The sequence below is a fragment of the Orcinus orca genome, chromosome 20 (assembly GCF_937001465.1).
Source record: "Orcinus orca chromosome 20, mOrcOrc1.1, whole genome shotgun sequence".
Classification (NCBI taxonomy): domain Eukaryota; kingdom Metazoa; phylum Chordata; class Mammalia; order Artiodactyla; family Delphinidae; genus Orcinus; species Orcinus orca.
Genome location: NC_064578.1, coordinates 50663275 through 50685078, shown reverse-complemented (window position 1 = coordinate 50685078; position 21804 = coordinate 50663275). Strand labels below are relative to the sequence as shown.

At 55.5% G+C, this 21804-nt stretch overlaps 2 protein-coding genes across 8 annotated transcripts; both read right to left on the bottom strand.

The window, feature by feature from the left end:
- Positions 1 to 7605: 7605 nt before the first annotated feature.
- Positions 7606 to 8383, bottom strand: INAFM1 (InaF motif containing 1). Its single transcript, XM_004271347.4, has one exon. The coding sequence runs from the start codon at positions 8381 to 8383 to the stop codon at positions 7853 to 7855; it is 531 nt and encodes a 176-aa protein (XP_004271395.1). The 3' UTR covers positions 7606 to 7852.
- Positions 8384 to 9322: 939 nt separating this feature from the next.
- Positions 9323 to 21419, bottom strand: CCDC9 (coiled-coil domain containing 9). Of its 7 annotated transcripts, none has more exons than XM_049703182.1 (16): positions 21316 to 21388; positions 19528 to 19601; positions 19269 to 19373; positions 17621 to 17722; positions 17165 to 17428; positions 15621 to 15704; positions 15359 to 15532; positions 14578 to 14759; positions 13896 to 14003; positions 12878 to 12924; positions 12631 to 12763; positions 12113 to 12203; positions 11567 to 12026; positions 11137 to 11229; positions 10025 to 10074; positions 9323 to 9462 (listed from the first exon to the last, which is right to left on the bottom strand). In XM_049703182.1, the coding sequence occupies exons 2-16, from the start codon at positions 19528 to 19530 to the stop codon at positions 9445 to 9447; spliced, it is 1914 nt and encodes a 637-aa protein (XP_049559139.1). In that variant the 5' UTR covers positions 19531 to 19601; positions 21316 to 21388; the 3' UTR covers positions 9323 to 9444. The 7 variants fall into 7 exon arrangements, with proteins under 7 accessions (XP_049559139.1, XP_049559140.1, XP_049559134.1 ...); XM_049703183.1 differs by lacking the exon at positions 21316 to 21388 and adding an exon at positions 20278 to 20323; XM_049703177.1 differs by lacking the exon at positions 21316 to 21388 and adding an exon at positions 19864 to 20265.
- Positions 21420 to 21804: the final 385 nt, after the last annotated feature.

Here is a 21804-nt window from a genome sequence, read left to right as displayed (position 1 = left end):
GGTAGGGTTCCACCTATTGAAGGTTTGGCGGGGCCATGTGACTTTCCCTGCCCAGTGAAACATGAGAAGAAGGAATATGTACCACTTCAGCCTGCAAATTCTAAGAACTAGTCCATGCTTGACCGTATTTTTAATTTTCCCTTGGCCAGTCGGATGCTGGCTGGGGCTGCACTCATCTGAAGGCTTGGCTGGCTGGATGTCCCAGGGGGCTTACTCACATGACTGACAGTTGATTCTGGCTGTCAAGTGGGAGCACAGCCAGGATTTTAAACCAGAGTGTCTGCACGTGGGCTCTCCATATGGTTTGGGCTAAGAAGCAAAATAAACAGTGAAATGAAACAGTTCAGAGTCAGATGGCCTGGATTTTCATCTTCCCACCCACTCATCCCCCCAACACACACACTCACTGCTCTGCAAATTACTATTTAACCTCTCTGAGGCACAATATTAATATTCATGCCGTTCATATCACCCTCACTGGATGCTCATACTTTGGTTCTCAGGTTCAGGTTTGAACACAACGTCCCGGCCCTTTCCCCAACCCCCCCTCCCCCCACATGGTGGCCTAGGTTGGGACATGACCACCTGTAGCAGATTGGATTACTCTTCAGAAGTCTTCACTCCATCCACCTCATCTCCTTGGAAGGACTGTATAATACTTCCATCCCTTTATATTGGGCTTGGCCATGTGACTTGTTTGGCCAATAGTATGATGGTACACAGAACACAAACAGAGGCTTGACATGTACCTGTATAGTTAAGTTCACACCTCTGCCATCAACAGGAGAGGTCCTGGGATAGACCGCTGGTCCCAAGCATTGAATGCACCAGCCAAGGCCAGCCAAGATCAGCCCATCCACAAACACCTGAGGCAGCCCAGTCAAGATCAGCGAGGCAGCCCGCCATGCCCAGCCCCAATCAATCATGCCCCAGATGACCTCAGACATATGGGATGGCCCAGCCAAATCAGTAGAGCTATCCAGCCACAATCAGCTAGGTGACTCTCAGCATGAGCTAAATAAATGTTCATATTGAAACGGAGCAAGACCCTAAGGTCCCTCCCCCTCCGCATGTCCTCCACCTGCCTTTCGTCTGTGGAAAAATGTTAGCCCAAGAATAAGTTTAATCAGAGAAGTGAGAAAATGAAGAAACAGAGGAAATCAGTCCAACAAGACTAAATAATAATAACAGTTTAGTCATTAAGCATAGTCAAGGACCTTTAGTTCCTTCTCAAGGGCTATAGATAATATTCTGAGCCTATCCTGTGAGCTGTCTGATACTGAAAACTCCAGCAAGTGGAAGAAGTTAACTACATGATGACCAGAGTGTAGCCATGACATAAGCTGCCACAATTCTGAGAACTGGCCTCAAGGAAATGGGAACAAACCGACCCTGGAACTGAAGATTAACTGTACTTAAAACAATCAAGATGATGCTAATCAGACCACTGATGACCAATTTCAAGACGACTGTCAGAGCTGATTGTTTTGTTTCTGCATGGAGCCCCCTCCCTCTGTCTATAAAAGCTCTTGCCTCCTGATTGTCGGGGCGGGGGGAAAGTCAGCCTTTGAACATGTGTCCACCCTCCCCGCCCCACCACTGGTTGCCGGCAACCAAAGTAAAGAAAACTTTCCTTGCCACCAACCTTGCCTCTTTATTGGCTTTTGAGCTGTGAGCAGCTGGACCACACTTTTGGTTACAATATGTGTACATCACACACAGGTTTTGATTGTTTGTTACCCAACTATAGTGAATTGATACATTACCAGCAGTATATCCACAGACTCATCATCATTACGTAGTTGCAGTGTGACTGTATGACCACCAGATTATTTTTATTTTATTTACGATCCATGGACCACATAGCAAGATGACACTGGCAAAATCATAAGTAATTGTACCCAGACCAGATGTTAAATGCAGATGACATGGAAGGCTAAAGGCGGTTTTACAACCACATAAGTTTCAGGGTGGTGTGGTTGGCGGTTAACAGGCTGGAAAAGCCCACTCTCAGGATTTCCCATGACTTGGCTGGACTTCACCCAGAATTTTCCAGAGGCCAGATGACTTGTGATATTGCAACAGATCAAGTGAAAAAGCAACTCTGAAAATCCAGTTGTCTTCTCTTGAACTGGACATTACTTATTCTCAGAAATGTAAAATAATGCCATTCTTCTCATTAAATTTTTTTTATTTTGGAAAATATAGCATTTCTCATTTAAAATGTTATTTATGTTTAAATGCAATGTTTCAAAATGTCCATCAACACATGAATAAACAAAATGGGGTATCTGTGTGCAATGAAATATTACTCAATCTTAAAAAGGAAGGAAATTCTGACACATGCTACAACATGAATAAACTTTGAAAACATGATGCTAAGTGAAATGAGACAGGCACAAAAGAACAAATGCTGTATGATTCCATTTACATGAGGTACATAGAATAGGCAAATTCATAGAGACCTAAAGTAGAATAGAGATTACCTGGTGTGGGGGTGATGAGGAATTATTGTTTAGTGAGTAGAGTTTCAGTTTGGGAAGATAAAAAGAAATGCTGGAAATGAGTGGTCATAATGGTTGCACAACAATGTGAATTTACGTAATGCCTCTGAACTGTATACATTTTTTTAAAATTATTTATTTATTTTTGGTTGCGTTGGGTCTTCGTTGCTGCATGCGGGCTTTCTCTAGTTGCGGGGAGCGGGGGCTCCTCTTCGTTGTGGTGCACGGGCTTCTCATTGCAGTGGTTTCTCTTGTTGTGAAGCATGGGCTCTATGCGCGCGGGCTTCAGTAGTTGCAGCATGTGGGCTCAGTAGTTGTGGCTCACAGGCTTAGTTGCTCCAGGGCATGTGGGATCTTCCTGGACCAGGACTCGAACCCATATCCCCTGCATTGGCAGGCGGATTCTTAACCACTGCGCCACGAGGGAAGCCCTCAACTGTATGTTTAAAAATGGTTAAAATGGTAAATTTTATGTTATGTACATTTTACCACAATAAAACCGTTGCAGAAACGCAATGGATTTATCATGGTTATTTTTAAATGACTTACTAAATAATTTTTAACTTCTCCATCTTAATACTTAAATATATATTTTTAAAATATTTATTTAGGCTGTGTCAGGTCTTAGTTGCGACATGCGGGATCTTCACTGAGGCATGCGGGCTTTTAGTTGCAGCACGCATGCAGGCTCTAGTTCCCCGACCAGGGATCGGACCCTGGCCCCCTGCATTGGGAGCGCAGAGTCTTACGCACTGGACCACCAGGGAAGCCCCTTAATGCTTAAATATCGATAAATATAACACACATACAAAAAAACTCTTTGGGTTCTCAAGAATTTTTAAGGGTGTAAAAGAATCCTGAGACCAGTAAGTTTGAGAACTGCTGCTCTATGTGCAGCTGAGGCAAGCCTGAGCTAGCTGTCCCTGGCACTTCTCTGCAAGGATCTACAAACTCCCAGGAATTAGTTTCTTCTGGCCCAGGTGGACAGGCGACCTCTAGTGGAAGTATAAGGTATTGCTTGACAGCGCAAAATTTGAGTCGTTTTGTGGAGTTCGCTGAAATTCTAAGACAGAAGCAGAGATAGTCGCGAGAAATGAGGATTTTATTTCAGCATATTAACTTTAAACCGTGAACCATGTCTCCTCTCCTGCACATTCACACACATACGCACAGACATTCACACGGAGATCCACGGTCACATGCACACACACAAAATTACATACAGACATAACTAGATGCTCACAAACACACACAGGCACAGACACGCAGACAAGGTCAAACACACACTCACACACACCATCTCTCCACAGACCCCCATATGTACACACACAGAAATACTTTCACACACATACAGACACAGTTTCACACATGGACACACTCACATAGTCATACACAGACACACTTTCACATGCACAGACACACACACACACTAAAATAGCATATCGTTAACAAAAGGGATTTAGTAAATGAACGTCATTCTCTATTTTTAAAAAAAGATCGTAATGGAAAATGAGTTTCTTCCCAAAGCCATTAAATAAATGTTGAACAAATAATTAAGATGAATCTAGGTTTGGCAGCGTGCCCAATTAGAGGTCCACAATCCCTTAGCTGAAGTCTTTGGGGACAGATGCGTTTCAGAACTCAGAACTGTTCCAATTTTAGAAAGGTAATTCTGAGCGAATGCCATATATTATGTAACGCTCCCAGGGGATTGAAGCAGACCCTGCTCCATCAGACATGTTAATATATTTGCAGCAAAATGTGTGAAAATTCACACCAACGGAGATAAATAGTGTTAAGAACGCATATTAGCTGACTTGCCGCCATGTGAGACTGGGCCAAAATGACCCCCTGAAGAAACTCTTTTTTTGGTTGTCAGAGCTTTTTGGAATTCGGAATTACGGATAAGGGATAGGGGGTTCTATCGGCAGGCCTTTCACACGTCATCTACCCATACTCCTGCTCTGATTGTTGTAAATTTTCGACTTCAACTTGGACGTGCGGGAGAACGGCAGGATCCTGGAGGACTGCGACTCTTTAGCGCCCCCTCCTGGTATCCCCAGTCCTTGCAGTTTGGCTGAGGATTTGTCAAGTCTGCCGGCTTTGGCCAGATCCAGCAGTAGGTCCTGATTGGTCTAACCCTCCTGGCACAGGCATTGGTTCCGGGGTTGTCATGTGACCCAAGCTGATCCAATCAGACTGAAGACAAGCCTTTTGGCTCATCAGTAGGGAACTAGGCCTCCCTCTCTCTTTAGGATGGGAATGAGGGGCTCACAGGTTCCTGGATCTGTGGGCACCAGGTGAAGCCGCTTGGGGATGAGGCCAGAAAGAACTAGAAACAGTTAGATCCCTGTGGTGGCCATGGAATGGCGCTGCTCAGATCTCCCTCTAAGGGATCCTGCTGCTGACAGCACAGCTGTCTGACAGCCCCACCTCATTGGTGCCAAGGCCGCGCCTCCCTTGGGCAGCTCCCAATGAGAGAACACAGTGGGTACTAGTGCCAGCCCACTGCAGCCCCACCCAGGAGTCCTCTGATGGGCAACCTTTGCTCAAAGACCGCCCCAGAGACACACACACCCCACCCCCACCCCCACCCCACAGACGTACAGCCAAAGGCTCCTCTGACCCAGTCCTTCTTTCCCTCTCTCCTTTCACAGCTGTCAGACTGATGGATGGTGGTGACTGTCCACTTCAGAATGGTTAAAATAGTAACTTATATGCCATGGGTATTTCATACACACAAATTTGACCACCCACCTCTCCTTGCCTCTCCATCACCACCCTGGTCTAGCCGCTATCGTCCGTCACCTGAATCACGGCTGTAGTCTCCTTACTGGGCTCCCAGCTTGCACCCCCGTTCCCTGCAGTTCATTCCCCACGTGGCAGTCGGAGGGTCCTGTTAACACCTATGTCGGGCTCAGAAGCCTCCCCCTTCCCCACCTCAATCAAAGTAAAAGTCCTCACCCTGTCCCATGGGGCCCTGCACAAATTACTCCCATTCTCTCTCCCCCAACCTTCTCCTGCCCTCCCTCTCATTCACTCTGCTCCAGCCACACTGACCTCTTTGCTGTTCCTTGAACAAGCCAAGCACCTTCAGCCTCAGGGCCTTTGCACTTGCTGTTCCTGATTCCTGGAGCACTCTTCTCCCAAGATCTGCATGTCCTGCCCTCACTTCTCTTAGGCTTCTAGCCAGTAACCAGCAACTTCACCACTCCCTATCCCCTATGCCCTGATTATTTTTCTCCTTTGTGCTTATTACTACCTGATAGTAATAACATATACTTAAGTTATTCATCTATATTTCTTGTCTGTCTCTTCACTGATATGTCAGCTCCATTGAGAGCAGAAATTTCTGCCTGTTTTGTTCCCTGCTGTGTCCCCAGTGCTTAAAATAAGGCCTGGCACATAGTAAGTGCTGCATAAATATTTGTTAGATGAAAGATCAAGAGACAGCGACCAAAAGAGAGCCTGCGAAAAACAGGAAGAGAGAAGGGAAGAGAAACACACAAAAGAGGGGGGTGAGGAGACAGGGGAGTGAGGGAGGCTGAACTAGGGGAAAAATGAGAAGCGGGGGTTGGATCAAGATGGGGGGGAGAAAAGTGAGGAAGCGGGATGAAATAGAGAGCTGAGGTGAGCGAGTCAGAACAGAGTGAGGGATAGAAACAGAGATAATATTGACAGACATCAGACAGAGAGACAGAGACACACAAAGATTGAGAGACAAAGAGAAAAGGGGAAGAGGAGACAGTGGTGAGGGAGACACACAGACGAGAAACCAAGAGAGCAGGAAAACGGGTTGGGAGAAGTGAATTGAGAACTAGAGAGAAGGGGGCCAGTGGGAACAGAGATGGAGTCCCTCCCTCTAACTCACCATTGGCTGGTGTCCAGGGCTCTGGGCTGACTGGATATTCCTTGAGATCCAAGCTGTGGTTTTTAAAACCCCAAGGGACAGAGGTGGGTGGAGAGAAAGAACATATACTGTTCTGTGGGCTTCAAATCACCAGCTTCTTTAATCCTCAGAGAAAACTTCATGAGATAAATACTATGATCATCTTCGTTTTACAGGACCAAAGAGGTTGAGTTACGGGCCCAAAGTCACACAGCTAGTGAGAGGAAGAGCTAGGATTTGAAACTGGGTGTCTTGGCCCAAGGTCAGTGCCCCTAACCACCATCTATGCTAACTGGAAAAAGGTGCTGGCTGCCTGAGTTCCATTCACTCTGGAGGCACGCTCTGGGAAATGGTGCTGGAGGGGTAGAGGAAGCAGAGGAGGTAAACGGATTGACATTCCTAGCCAGGTACATATCCACAGATGTCCCAGTCTAGGAAAGAGGCTCAGCTTCACCATCCTGGGGAAGACTCCGGTTCAAGGGAGGTAGTTGGACAGGAAACCACTTCCTGCTTGTAGGGTCCAACGCCCTGCCCAGAGCTAGGCCTTAGTAGTCGGGATGGGAAAATGGACTCGACCACCTCTGACTCTTTTAGCAGGACTGGAGTTTCTCTACCTTGGTTTGCAAGCAGCATTGCAGACCAGAGAGGTTGCACTAATCTTCAAAGGCAGCAGCGTGCTTTGATAACTTCCTCTGTGATTTCCAGAGGGGCAGAGAAGCTCTACCACCACCCCTGTCCATGCTCATCTCTCAGATCCCAGGAAGAAGGCCTCATTCTCTCCCAGCAGCACCCTTACATCTCCAGGTGACTTAGCCTCTGTCCCCGACATTATAATTATACGAATCACAGCTCCCAGAAACCCAGCTCTTGCTGATATCATCCCATCTCTCATCTCCTGTGCTGTAACAGGAGGCCGGACCCTTTGCTCCCCTCCAGAGGAACTTGAACTCTGCCCCAAGCATGCAAAAAACCACGAAGTCCTTCACACTGCCTGACCTTCAACTACCCTGTTGCCGACAAGCCTCTTCTCCTCACCCCAACCCAGAAAATACATGATACCAATGGAAGAAGAAAAGGGCCCCCCGAGGGAAGGGGAGAACCCACACAGCCCACCTAGGGAGAGAAACGAAGATCAGATGCCAGGAAGGACTTGCCCTCACAAACTTGAGAGGGGCGGCACCTCTGTAGACAACACGACAAACACAGCACGAGGCAGCTGGGGCTGAGTTTATTGCAGGTGGAAGATGGATACGGAGATTCAGGGAGAAGGGGGGCGGGCTGAAGACTCTGTACTCAGAATCCTAAAGAGGGAGGGTCAGGAAGCAAAGATCAGTATGCGGTCGGCCAGATGGTGGAGGACCGGCCTGACGGCGGAGAAGCTGCGAGGGGCGAGGCCCAGAGCCAGCCCCTCTTCGCCCCCCATTCTTCAGGATGACGGCTCCGGAGACACTACACGATGTTATGAAGAGGGAGCCAAACCCCAATCCGGGAACGGCGCATCCGCGGCGGGGGCGCCGGGCTCTCGAGGGCCGGCGGTCCATCTTGGGTGAAAAGGAGGGTTACCCGGGTCCTCGCCCCCCGCGGCCTCCGGCGTCTCCCCCGGCGTCTGGCGGCTCGGGCGGCGGCTGGGGTCGCTGTGGCGGCGGCGGCGGCGGCTGTGCGGCAGCTCGAGGTGGGGTCGCGGCCCGCCAGGGGCTCCCAGGAGACAAGAGACCGACGCAGCGGCGGGCACCGAGGCAGGTAGAGCACCCGCGCGGGCGCCGCAGGGAGAGGACTGCGCGCTGGGCGGCGGGCCGGCTGGGGCCGCAGGGGGCCGCGTGGGAACCCAGATGAGACCGTAATAGACAGCGAGCAGCACGGCAGCCAACGACACGCAGAGAAAGTAGGCGCAGACAGGAGCCAGGCGCAGCCAGCGGCCCCGCGGGCCTTCGCTCAGCCCCGCGCCACCCGGGCTCTCGCCGCCGCCACCCACGCAGCTCGTGCCCCGCATCCCCGCAGCCCACTCGGCCCAGCGCCACAGCCCACACAGGACCCGCCCCTTGGGCCCGCCCCCTCCGGAGGACCGCCTTCGCGCTCTAACACTCCCTCGTCCAACCCCGCCCCCGCCAGCGTGGTCACGCCCCCGCGCGGGCGGGCTTCCTCCGCGTTGTAAGCCCGCCCCCTCCTCAGCCTCCGGCCAACCATCATCAACCTAAGGCTTAATCATCTTAAGCGTCTGACCCCGCCCCCACCTGGCTCTGGGTCCGCCCCAAGCACGCAATACCTCGATTTTTCTCAAACGTTAAGTCTCGGCTCAGCCGACACCCGCCAGGCTGGCCAGGCAGATGTTATACCTGTACCGGCGCTTAGCTCCGCTCTCCCTTTTCTGTCCTCCTCCCTGCGCCCTAACCCCGTCCCCTTTCGGAACTCGGACTCCTTCCAAACATCTAGCTCCACCACTCCCTTGCCAAGCTCAGGCCTTTTAAGTCCCGCCCTTCCTTAGCCGCAGTCCCGCCCCAGTTGTAACTTGCGTTTCTCCAAGCTAAACTCTACTCTAACTTTCGATCCCACCCTCTTCTCCCCTTACCCTCACCCATCTTCGGTCCAGGCTCCACCTCCTTTCTCCACTAGTTTGCGCACCTCATTCTAAACCACGCCCTCCACCGCTGGCTGCGCCCCACACCGGCATAAGGGATTCCCATCTAAACCTGCTCTCGTGGTTCCATCCCACATCCTAACATCCTCCGTCCCATGGTTTAACTCCATACACCAGAATTCTGGCCCCACCCAGTCACCCTAACCACGCCCCCTCACGGGACGTGCCTCCTTCTCCATACTTTGTGTCCTGAGGTCTAAGCTCACAACCCGAAGCTCCAGATCCGCCCCACACACCAATCACGCCCCCTCCCCATCTCCTCCCCCACCACCCTCAATTTCTCCCTCTCTAAAACCATGGGGTCCAGAGTGGGCTCCGGGGACGAGAGAGCACAGCCCGGAGATCCAGACTAAGCCCCTCCTGCCTCCCCCTCCCCATCAAGGCGGGGAAGCTTCAGTCCCCTCCCAGCAGCGTCTTCAGGAATTCGGGGAGGCCTGTGGGAGGGGGGGAGGGAAGACGTATCAGGGGGGGTGGAGGAAGAAAGACCCCCTTCCTCCCGCCTCTTCCGCCACGAAAAAGCCCGCCAAGCTCAGCAACCCAGCGTGCCCCCGCCAGCAACACAGTTCAAAGGTTAGCGGAAGCACTGCGTTTAATAGGGACCGGGCTGGCGGCCGAGGAAATCAAGTCCTTCAGGAGTCACCGGCTATTCGCCATGCCCCAGATGTAAGCTCCTGGAGGCGGAAAACGGCCCGGGAACTGGCACCTAGACCCCCATGGCCTCCATAAGGCGGTAACTCGGGGGCGTCTCAGCCACCCCGGTGCCACAGCGCCCCCATTTGTGAGACGGGACTACTGCCCTGGCCCAACCCGGTTCACTATCCCTGGCTCCTCCCCCCTTACATTTAACCCTCTCCTGGCTGGAGTGTGGCGGAAGCAGAGGACAGAGGAGCGAGGCGGCAGGAGGTTAGTGCAGAGCGCAGAGGCCACTGTCAGCGGGCGCGGTCAGCGGGCGGCCCCCGGTGGCGAAGCGGCCGCCACCACTTTGCAGAAACGCACCCTCTGGAAGTCGGTGATCTCCGCCGTCTCCTGGCCCTCAGGGTCCGCCTCTGGAAAGAGAAGGGGTGGTCACTGGAGGGCAGCAGTAACCCCTGCACCCCTACCGCCGGACCCGGGACGCTCTAGCCCCGCCCCTCTGCCCCACTGAGCCTGGCTGCCGCTCACCCCGCGTTAAGCGGTTTACGAGTCTCAGACTCCTTTAATCCTCGGAGTGGACCCACGCAGCAACACCCACCCCAGCAGTACCCTGTTTACAATCGAATACATAATCTGATATAACGAGATCGCAGTCACGTGACCCAAAGGCAAAGCGCTTGGGCACCCCGGCCTCAGCGACCACCATAAACTCCGTCCTCTCGGATCGCGGGCCCACCCCACCACGGGCCTAAGCCAACCTCTATCACGCCTGCCCTACAGGACCTACCCTTCACTTCCCTTGCCCACCTCCTGAGTCCTAACCAGACCTTCCTTGGCTCTGCCCCGAAATCCTAATCCCACTCCTGGGGGAGGTCCGTGGTTCACAATCTGGCTTCCACCTGCTGGAGGTGGAGACAGGGTTGGCCTCTGGCTCCAGGTCCGCTGGCCCCAACATTCTATTTTACCCCAATTTTTTTACCCCACTATTTTACCTATTTCTATTCTAATTTACCCCAATTTACTAATTTACACCTCAAAACTCTAATCCCGCCCACAGCTAAATCTATTACTCTGCCCCTCCCCATTCTTATTTTTGACCTACTTAAATTTCTAATCCTGCCCTTAGCTCCTCCCCCTGAACCTAGCCCACCCCCTTATTTTTAGATTACTTTCCAGAACCCCTGGGACGGGCCTCTAAATCCTAATCCCATCCTGGCTCCACCTTCTCACCCGCAAACCCCATACACACTCAATTCCTAGCGGCTCGACCTGGGGGAAGTCCTTCCTTTAGCCCCACCCCCTTCACGCCCACCTTTCCCAGCAGCGTAATCCCACCCCCACCCCACCCCCGTCCAGCTGCTCCCCACACCCATGGTGGAGACCCACTCCACCCCGTTCTACTCCCCCCAAACGCTCTTCCCCTCAACCCAAGAGGAAGCGGAAGGAAGAAGGCCACCGCACAGCCGCTCCCCCACCTGGAGCTGTCTCAGACCCCTCCTCTTCAGCTTTCTGGGTTCTTGGGAGGCTGGGCCCACTCTTCAAGGAGGCAGGGGCTGGCTGGTCACCTCCTGGAGGAGGAGGAGGCCCAGTCAAGCCCCTTCCCCTCCAAGTATCCCCCCACCCAAGACAGAAGGCCCTTGGGGAGTGAGAGGGGGGTTCAAGGACACACGTGGGGAGGGTCATTGGAGAAAGTGAACTCTTTATTGGGGAGGACACTCTGAATAGCTCGCAGTAGGGCAGGATCTGGGGGTGGGCATTCCAGAGGCAGGCATGGCCCATCCTCCCTAGCCACCAGGGCGGTGGGACACACGGGGTCCTGGGGCTGAGCCTGAGGGTCCCCCATGTACCCCTTAAGCACACACACAAGCAGCCAGCTTCATGCATTTCCGAAAGGCCAGGCCTCACCCGGAGAGAGGGCGTCAGCCGGATGGGCGGTCCGGGGAGAATTCAGCTCCATCTCTTCACCCCAGTCGGACACAGGCTGGTGGCCCCCGGTGGGCGAGAAGGGGCTGGAAGGTGTGGCAGGGGCCTGGGGGAGTGGCAGGGGCTCCTCCGGCCTGGCGGGCTCTTCGTCGCCACGTTCCCCGCTGGGGCTCCTGCTGGGGCTCCCGCTGGGGCTTCCGCTGGGGCTCCCACTGGGGCTCCCGCTGGGCTCAGGCTCGTGGGGCCGGTGGTCCCGGGCTGGTTCTTCTCCCTCCTCATCAGCCTCTTCTTCTTCCTCGACCTCTTCCTCCTCCGCATCCTCACTCATGTCTTCCCACTCCTCGGCCTCCCCGTCATCACCCTCGCCCTCCTGGCCCTCGCCCTCCTCACCCTCGTCCTCGTCCTCGGGAGGCTGATGGGCAGGGGCCGGGCTCTCGGGCGGCTGTGAGAAACACAAGGCAGGTCGGGGAGAGGGTGTGGGCCCTGGGCATTCTCACACCACCTGCCAGAGATGACACGCCACCCTACCTGCATGGGCGCCTCCTCAGGGGTAGAGGGCTGTGTGGGCTCAGGGGCTGCGGACACTGCCTCCTGCGTCTCCCAGCGGTCATCGTGGTCACTGGAGGGAACAGAGGAATGGGGTGAAGCCCAGGTGGAAAGAGGAAGGGCTCCCCCACCCCCAGCGCCCCCCCAGAGACAGAGCTGCAACATTCAGCTGGGTGGGGGGAGCTGGCACGCTGGAGCACCCAGGAGGAGGAAATGGTGGGCGTGTCTGTCAGGGACGGACAGATGGAGGAGGGCCAAGTGGCAGAAGAGGACTCGGATGGGAGGGGAGGAGAGGACAGATGAGGGCAAAGTGGAAAGCCAGGCCCCAACACCCCCAAAACCAAGTTCCTGACCCACAGGGAGACGAGTGCCCGAGGCAGGCAGGGCCAAGACAGGACAGATAGACACACCCTCCCACACACAAGCCAGAGAATGGCCAGGGGTAGAGCCACACAGCCCCGCTGGGGTTGTGCACGTGCAAGGGGAAGGGGTGCCCCCACCTGTAGGCACGGGGGGCTGCCTTGGCCTGAGGTCGGCCGCTCTTCCTCTTTCTACGGCTGACCTCAGTTTTGTGCTGGGACAGGAATTCCCTGAAAGTGGGGGGCTTGGGAGGCCGGGCCCAGGCCTGGTCATCTGCAACAGAACCCAGGGGAAGTTGGGGGTGGAGGGCATGGCACAAACCACGCCCACCCCTCCCCTGGCCCCGGCGCAGGCAGCTGCCTCACCCCGCCAAGGACTCCCACTCACCATAGCGGTGGGATGGTTCCAGGGCCACGGCTGGGCCATCCTTGAACCTGGGGAAAGAGAAAGGGGGTGAGCCGGCAGCTGGGGGCAGGGTGGGAAGAGATTAGGGGGAGAGATGGGGGCCAGGGTCAGAAATCAAGATCACAGACGGCAAGGTGGTCAACCAGAAGCGGGCAGAGGTGAGGAATGTCACTGACTAAAAGGAGGACAGGACCAGGTGAAAGACAAGGGGCAAATTTGACATCATAGTGACAAATACAGAAGAAAAAAATTCAGTATTTGACAGCCTGCCCGCCCGTGAACAAAAATTTGGAAAGTACATGATCCCCAGCTCTTGTCCGGCCTCATTTCCTGTCACTCTCTCACCTCCCCAGCTAAGCAAGTTCTCCTACCACATGGAGCTCCTGCCTCAGGGCCTCTGCTCTTCCTCAGATCTCTCAGCGACTCACCCCCTAACCTCCTGCAGCCCTCAGTCTGGAGGCTTTCCTAAACTTCCTAATCACATATTATTATATATATTATCTAAGTCCAGAACAGCAGCCTCCAACCCTCTCCACGCTCTGCTTCATTACTCTTCAGCATCTGACATGAGCTCTATTCATTGCCCATCTTTCCCACTGGACTCTAAGTTCCATGAAGACAGAAGCATTTTCCTCACGGCTATATCCCCATCACCTAGAACCTTCCAAGACACATAGGAGGGACTCAATAAACGTTTGCTCATGAAATCATTGCACATGTGCAGTAGTGAGACTTGCTGCCGGCTGCTTTGAGGACATAAGAGGAAAACAATTACTTTCTCAGTCTTAACCCTGAGAACATCTCCCCAAAAGCCCCACCTGTCTACACCTTAGAAAGATCAGCTACAGTATCTGTGCAAAACATTTCTCACGCTGGCACAGGCTTAGCTCACAATCCAAAAATAAATGCTCTGACCGCCAGGCACACAGACAAGATCCTCTTTCTTCAGCCAGCGCCACGGCAGAGGATACAGGATGATGTAAAAACTACAGCTGTTGACCTTAAGACTGCCGTTGGCGGCTCTTCCAGAACCTCTCTGTCTTCGCTGTGGAAGTCAGTGCTCCTGTGGATGATGCCTCTGCTTTCAGTTTGACTAACGGGATGTTTCCTGGGACCCGAAAGGGGACAGAGTCAGACCTGAGGATAATAATGCCACCGGGATAAGGAGTTTGGGTTGGTGGGGAACAGGTTAGAGGGATGAAGGGAGGATGCAGAGGTGTAATCACTATAAGTAACTCTTCATGCCCTCCCTGTGTGAGAATTCACATCTGTGCCCTTGGCCATGTAGCCACTGCAGTACCACCCACTAGAGTGGGCAGAGTTTAAGTTCCTGCCACAGCAATGCAGGGTCTGCTGGCTAACAGAATAGGGAAGTGTGTCCACTCTCCCTCCTGCACATCTGCCAGTGCCACAGCCAGCACGTCCCCAGGGAGCCTGAAGGGAAGGCACACCCAGGTAGACCCACAGCTTCAAGTCCAGCCTGGATCAGCCCAACCCAGGAGACCTGTGAACACGTGAGAAAGAAATGCTTTCATGTGTCCCTGAGATTTGGTGGTGGTTACGCAGCATCACCTAGCAACTGCTAACTGATACACAGGGTGAGAAACCAGAGACAGGCAAAGGAGTCAGAAGTCAGGGCCGAGGTCGAGAAGCCAAACAGAAGAGGCAGGGCGGAGACTCACATGCCATCAGTCTTCTCAGCATCCCACTCCCTCCGCCACTGGCCGGTGGGCTTGCGGTGCCGCTGCAGCCGCTCCTGGTCGATCTTCTCCCGCTCCTGCTTCCAGCGCAGGTACTCGGACCGCTCTCGGCCCGTCATGGAGAGCGTCATGTCCCCAGCGCCACCCAGGCCGGCCCGGCGGCCCTGCCCCCAGCAGACAGGCAGTCAGGACCCAGCTACAACCCTCCCCCGCCACACCCCCTCCCCCAGGCCCTCTAAGCTGGGGGGAGGGGGTAGAGCCACCGGCTCAAGGTCACACGTGAGGAAGATCAAAGCCACATCTGCCCATGTGGCACCTTCTCAGAGAGGCCATCCCAGGTCTCTGTCTCTTAGTAGCATCCCTCTCTCCTCTGTCCCCTGACCCGGCTGGGCTGGAGTTTTCTTCTCTACACTTGCCATTACCTGACATCTTATTACATGGTCACTGATTTAGTCCCAGCACCCAAAACAGTGCCTGGCCCCGGCAGGCGCCCAGTAAACATCACTAATGTTAGTAATGAGAGAACATCGCCAAAACACACTAGAAAGCTTCGGAAGGAAAGCAGTGTGGTGCTGGCTCAAGAACCGACAATCACTGGGCGGGGGGGGGGGGGGGCGAAGCCTGAGTGCAGGGCTGCTGCCTCTCCCTACTCTGTGTCCCCTGCGCCGCATCCGGCCCTCCACACACACCCCACCCCTGAACCCAGAGACTGGCTGCCAGAAGGAATGTCGTGGCACCGGGAGCCCCGGCTGCCGGCACGCACCTGCCGCTCCTGCTCGAGGCCGCAACGCACCCGCTCGAAGTCGGGGCCCCCCCAGTTGCGCCCGTGCCGGCGGCTGCCTTCCCGACGGTCCCGCTCAGGCTCCTCCAGGGGCCCGCTGCGTCGCCGGGGGTCGTCCAGGAAGTTCCGCACTGGGTTGGGCTCCAGCACGCCTTCCTGCGGGTACACGGAGGTGGGGGGTGTTGGCGGGCTCCCGGGGCCCGGCGGCTCCGCCCCACCGCCAGGGGGCGCCCGAGGCACTGACCCGCTGGTTGCGCTCGTACTCTGCAATCTTCTCCATCTCTTCATTCATCTTCTCAATGTTCTGCTTGCGCCGCTCCTCCCACTCCTTATTGGGGGAGGGAGGGGACAAAGAGAGACACAGGGCGTCAGAAAGAACCACTCAACCCGAGCGTCCGTCACCTTCTGAGGCTCTCTTCTTAGGCCTGCGTGCATGGCAGCCCCTGGCTGGCAGCTGGGCATTGGCTCTCAGTGTGTCCGCGGTCAACTGATAAAGGGGCTCAACGTACCTCGACTGTTTGTGCAAATACAGCGTGTGCTGACCGCCTGCTTTCCGTTTGGGGTCTGGAATTTGTGCGTGTACTAGGCAGAGGGCACCTACATGACCAGCCCCGGATAAAAAGCCTGGGCACTAGGTCCCTAATGAGTCCCCAGTCGATGACCTCTGACACGTATTGTCAATGCCGGAAGGATGAAGTGCAGCCCATGTGGCTCCACTGGGCGAGGACTCTTGCAGGCTGGCACCTGGTATCCTCCAGACTTCAGCCCATGGGCCCTTCTTTCCCTTTGCTGATTTTATTTTGTATTCTTTCCCTGTAATAAATCTTAGCTGTGAATCTTTCTAGCAAAACTCTGAACCTGGGAGAGGGGTGGGAACCCCAGCACACTATGGCTGGCACGGTAACAATGCCACAGTAATAACTCGGCACATGGCCAGGTGACCCCCCACAATCCATTCTCCTCTCCTTCCAAGGTAACAGAATTTTAGATGAGCACGTGGCATTTCCAGGACTCAGCATACAAGAGAGAAATGAACTTCCATTTGACTGAAGCCATGGCGTTTTGGGGTCTTTCAGTTACAACAGCTTAGCACCTACAAATAATAACCATCCTTAAATAACACTCACTGAGCACTTACTCTGAGGGTTTCAATGTCTGATGTCACATGATGCTTACAATAACCTTTAAACCTGATTTTCATTCCCGTTTAAGAGTGAGAACCAGGAAGTTCTCAGAGGGGAAGTGAGCTGCCCAAGGACAGGGAACTAACAGAAGAAGGCTGACCCCTCAGCCACCATGCCAGACAGCCTCCCATTCTGCTAACCTGCGTGGTGGGGCACTGGGGGCAGTTACAGTAAGAACATCACTGTTTCCCACCAACAAATCCGGGGAGTGACACAGAGCACGTGCGTACGCACACATGCAAGAGAAAGCGTGCGCACATGCGCTACTGGACAGAGCCCACCAGACGGCACCAGAAAGAGAAAAAAGAGACGGGCAAGGAAAGGCAGGTGGGCAAGCACACAGCAGACAGAGAGCAAAACAGGAGAGATAGAAACAGACAGGGAGAGTACCTACAAGCACTGGCCTGGAGGAGGGAAGGAGGGACGGAGGGAGGGAGGGAAGGAGGGAGGGAGGGAAGAGATGAAAAAGAGCTGAAGAGAGGGGCCGAAAAAGAAGCAGAGAAAGATGGATGAAGGAGACAATCAGTTTGAGAGCAGGAACAGAAAGAAAAACAGGACAACGTGGAGCCTCGCCAGAGGACTCCAGCCCCTGCTCGGCTCCTACCTTGGATTTGCGGTCGGCAGTTGAGGCATCTCCAGTTCCAGAGAGATGAGGGGACCCCCTGGCCCGACCCCTCCGGCCGCGGCCCCCAGCTCCTCCTCGAGGCTGCTCCCCGGGACTGTCTTCCCAGCTGCGGGATGACCGGCCCATGCCTGCCCGGCCCATGCCTGCCCGGCCTCCATGCTGAAGGGGGATCCGGCCTCCCTTGCTGGCCCCTGGGGGCCGAGGGGTCCCAGGAGACCTCCGGGAGGGACCCAGGTTCTTCTCCTGGAAAGGGGGGAGGGGGGGAAAGTACAGTCACTGGGGCAGGGAGACGGGGACATCCCAGGCCCAGAGGGCAGCTGCCAGGATCAAGGCTCCCACAGGTCTGGGGCAGCTGGGAAGGCCTTTAGTTCTCAACCCTCCCCTCCCCCCCCCCCGCCCTGTACTCACGACTCCCCACCCCGGCGTGGAGCTCACCATTTCCATTGCCACATTCTCCTTCTCCACTGAGCGGCCCTTCCGGGGAGCTGTCACCGCTACTCCCTCGAGTTCAGCTTTTTTACGGTCCTCCTCAATCTCCTAGGAGCAAACAACAGAGATAGGAAGTGTCAGGGGTCCTCTGTACCAGCTGGATTCCCACAGCCCCCTGAACTTCTCCCAAGTCTGCCCCAGCCCAGACCTCTCTCTGGAGCTCTAGACAAGAAAGCTGGTCACTTCAGCATCTTCCCTCAAACTCCACCAGGCTGTTCCCCTGCTCAGAACCCTCCTGTGTGCCCATCTCTGAGTCAGAGCCAAAGGCCTCCCCACAGCCGACAGGGCCCTACAGAGTCTGGTCTCGTTACCACCATGAACTCACCTCCTGCTCTCTCCCCTCACTCTGACTTCCTCACTGTTCCTGGAACCTACCAGGCTCAAACCTGCCTCAGGGAACCTGCTGTTCCCTCCCACGGGAACACTCTTCGCCCAGAGATCCTCCAGTCCCTCACCTCCTTCAGGTCTCCGCTCAAAAGTCCTCTTCTCAGGAAGGCCTTCCCTGACCAGCTCCCCTGCCATTCTCTCACCTCTCCCCCTCCCCCCATCACTACCCCGCGTTATGTGTATTTTGCTAGTCGTCTGCCTGTTTTGTTCACTGATGTATACCCCGAGCCTAGAACACTGCCTGGCACACAACAGAGGCTCAGTATGATTTTGTTTTTGTTTTAAATGAACGAACGCATGAAGAATGAATAAGTGAAACCCACTCCTCATCCCATCTCAGGGTCAGCCCCACCACCTACTCTGTCACCTGTGACAGGGACCTGGGCCTCGTCCTGGACCCTCTCTCCTCTCTAACTCCACCACGGCCCGTCAGTCACTGAGTCCCTCCCGAAAGCCCTGTCCCAGGCCGGACACCTCTTCTCCACATCCCCCACTGAAGTCCCTGCCCCAGCTTCCTCCTTGTCTCCAGTACCCCCTCCTCCTGCCCACCACCACACAGCAGCCAGAGGGGTCTTCCCAAAAAGGCACTCTGGCCTGGCCCCACTCCCCCTCAGAGCCCCCCAGCGGGGTCCTGCATGGCCTGGCCCCAGATGATCACTCCAGGTCAGTACCCCACTGGCCCTCCCACTTTAAGCTCCAAGTTTTTGCACAAACCGTTCCCTCTGTGCGAAACGTGTTATGCTTCCCTTTTCGGCCGACTAATGGTCTACTCACCTTTTAGGTCTCCGAATCCCCTCCTCCAGGAAGCCCCCTTAGTATCCCCTGGGCTGGGTGAAGAGCCCCCTCTGGGCTCCCACAGAACCCTGAACTCCTCCATCCCAGCCTTGCCCACTCTGTCATCACTGACTGAAGCCACAGCTGGATCCCTACTGGCCTGTGAGGCCCGGGGACCAGGGCCATCTCCATCACTGCTGCTTCCCCAGCACCACTCAGCAGTGGGCCTGGCGCAGTGAAGACACTGGAGAATACTTGTGAACAAATAAATGAATGAATGATGGAATGAAAGAAGGGATCCCAGGCTAAGGCCTTTGGCTTTTATCCCGAAAGTGATGAAAAGTCATGAAAAGGTTTTAAGGAAGGGAGAGGTGAGGGAAACTCACTGCGGGGAGGAGAGGGGATGGGGTCTCCCAGGGCGGGGCTAGGGCACCTGGTAGCGCCGGATGAGGGCCTCATTCTTCCGCCGAAGAGCCTCGATCCTCTTATCTAGCTCAGCATCCTTCTCCTCCTTCGATTTCAGATCCAGTGTGGCCGACTGAGAGGGGTAGACAGTTCAGAGACAGTGAGGAAAACCTACACCCACCCCAGTGCCATTCAATCTGGTGTCTGAGAGTCAGGAACCTGGGTCCCCTCCTCCCAAGGCCCCTGCCCCAAAGCTCAGATCCCAGAGACCCCACTTTCCTTCTCACCATTCCGCTGGCAGGATGGGACCAGGGTCCCAGCAAACCTTCCCTGCAGAATCTGGACACAGCACTCGGGGTTCCTGAGGTCAGAGGGAACAGAAGGACTAAGGCCAATGACTCTACCCAATCTGTCTCCTCCTCTCCCATGACGGGGGCTCCTCTAACGCACACACTGCACGCGGGCACACAAACACCTGCACTCCAAGGTAACGTTAGCCCTCACTCCCACACCTTCTTCTTGAAGTGCTAGCCCGCCCCTTACCTGGAAATGTTTAGACTCAGTCCTCTCCGAAACGTTTTGGACCCACCCATTTCCCATAAAAACAATGTAATCACACCCACCTTGGAAAAGTTCTGGTCCCGCCCCACCACTTAGGAAAACATCCCATACTGCTCCCTTCAAAACGGAAATTCTAGGTCAGTCTCCACACCTCTGTGCTGGGAGTTTAAACCAGGGCCTCTATCCCAGGAGAGCTTAGGTAGGGCCTCTGCCCCAACCTGCACAAGAAAGTTCTAGGCCCAACTCCCTGTGCCCATTCCGGCGCCGCCCACATCCCCGTTAGCAGTCTACATATGCCTCTTTCCCAGGAGTTTCACAAACGTCTTATAACCCCACAGTCAATACAGTTCGAACCCCACTCCTATTTGCTGCCCCTACACTCAGGAATGTTCTAGCTCCACCCGCAGCATCCTAAGAAAGGTGCCGCTGCCTTCCCGCACTCCCACAAAGATTCCGCCTACAGGCCCGGTACCCACTGGAGAGACTTCCTGGGTCTGGCTTGACGTCCCAGGGGAAACTGTACCCGCCCTAGCGCGGACAAAACTTCTCCGCCCGCCCGCGGCTTTCTAGGTAAAAGCTTCAGTCTCCACCCGGTAGAGAACGCCACAGGCCCGCCCCGGGCCAGGGCAAACTTTCTGGCCCCGCCTTTCCCGCCAAACCTATGGCCCCGCCCACATGCTCGCGTCATTAATCCCCCCACCCCCGGCTTCCGACTTTCCCAGCCAATCCTCTGGCCCCGCCCTCTAGATCCCCAGGCAACAGCCTAAACCCGCCCCCTCCTTCTCGCGTTATTACACCGGCCCCGCCCCCGGCTCGCCAGCCACACCCTGGCCCCGCCTCCAATTCGCCCTTCCAACCTTCTGGTCACGCCCCCTGGCTCCGCCCCCGCCTAGTCGCGTCAAAACCTGACCCCGCCTCCCGGTACCCCTAGGTTCTGGATCAACGGCTAGCTTCTTCACCACACTCTGGCCGCGCCCCGGGCTCCCGCAAAACTTTCTGGCTCCATCCCCAGCATTCTCTGCCAGCACTCTGGCCCCGTCCCCAGCTCCCCGGCATCTATTTTGGCCCCGCCCTCACCCTCGGGTCAGCCCCTGGGTCAGCCCCTGGATCCGCCCCTGACTTCAAGAACCCACTTCCAGGACAGGCAAAACTTTCTGGCCCCGCCCCCAGAGTTTTCGGCCAGCGTCCCGGCCCCGCCCCTAGCTCTACGGGTAACACTTGGCCCCGCTCCCAGCCCAAGCACTACTTTTCGGCCCCGCCCCCAGCTGCCCACCCACGCTCCGGACTCGCCCTCAGCCCGGCCCACCCCGGCCCTGCCCACCCACCGACGTCCCGCCCCTCCAGTACCCCTCCAGCTTCCCATGTGGGCGTCCAGTCCCCGCCCCCCGCAGAGTACTCTGACCCCGCCCCCGCGGGCTGCTCGCTACCCCGCCCGTGCCCGCACCCGCTCCCTGTACGTGGGGCGTCAGGCCCCGCCCTCTCCGGGCGCGCTCCCGGCCCCCTCCCCCGGTCACCTGTCCCGGAGACCCCGCGGCGTCCGTGACTCCGGCTCCGTCGGCCTCCGCGTCCCCAGCTCCCGGGCCGCGCGCGTCACTTCCCCCCCGCACCACGTGAAGAGGTGCACTAAAGCGGGTCACTTCCGGTCTTGCCGGCCGTTTCCGGGAGCCTTAAAGGCGCCGCGCCCCCCCCCCCCCGGGTGAAGGAGGGAGTGGGTTGAGTCGGTCCGCAAGAGTGTTCGAAGGTGTTCTGGAAGCTTGTGTTACTGCTTTATGCCTGAATTACCTTCTTCCACGGAGAGGAGACACCATCCTCTCTCTCTGGCCTCTATCTGCTTCTCCTCTTTTCTGGTTCCAATAAATAGATGCCAGGCACTGGGCAATGACTCCTGGAAGCCTGACCTGCCAGCTTGTGCTGGGGGTGGATGGGGGATGCCCCACCCTCCTGCCAATGAAACCTTACAGTTAGTTGTGGGAGCTTAAAATTTTCAACGGAAAGAATCGTTT

Excerpts from the sequence above, each read along its gene's own strand:
- INAFM1 (XM_004271347.4), bottom strand. The coding sequence starts at position 8,383 with ATGCGGGGCACGAGCTGCGTGGGTGGCGGCGGCGAGAGCCCGGGTGGC.
- CCDC9 (XM_049703182.1), bottom strand. Across the intron at positions 12,027-12,112 it reads CTGAGGAGGCGCCCATGCAG|CCGCCCGAGAGCCCGGCCCC; the intron begins GTAGGGTGGCGT and ends TGTTTCTCACAG. Across the intron at positions 11,230-11,566 it reads GGCTGACGCCCTCTCTCCGG|GAGGTGACCAGCCAGCCCCT; the intron begins GTGAGGCCTGGC and ends CTCCTCCTCCAG.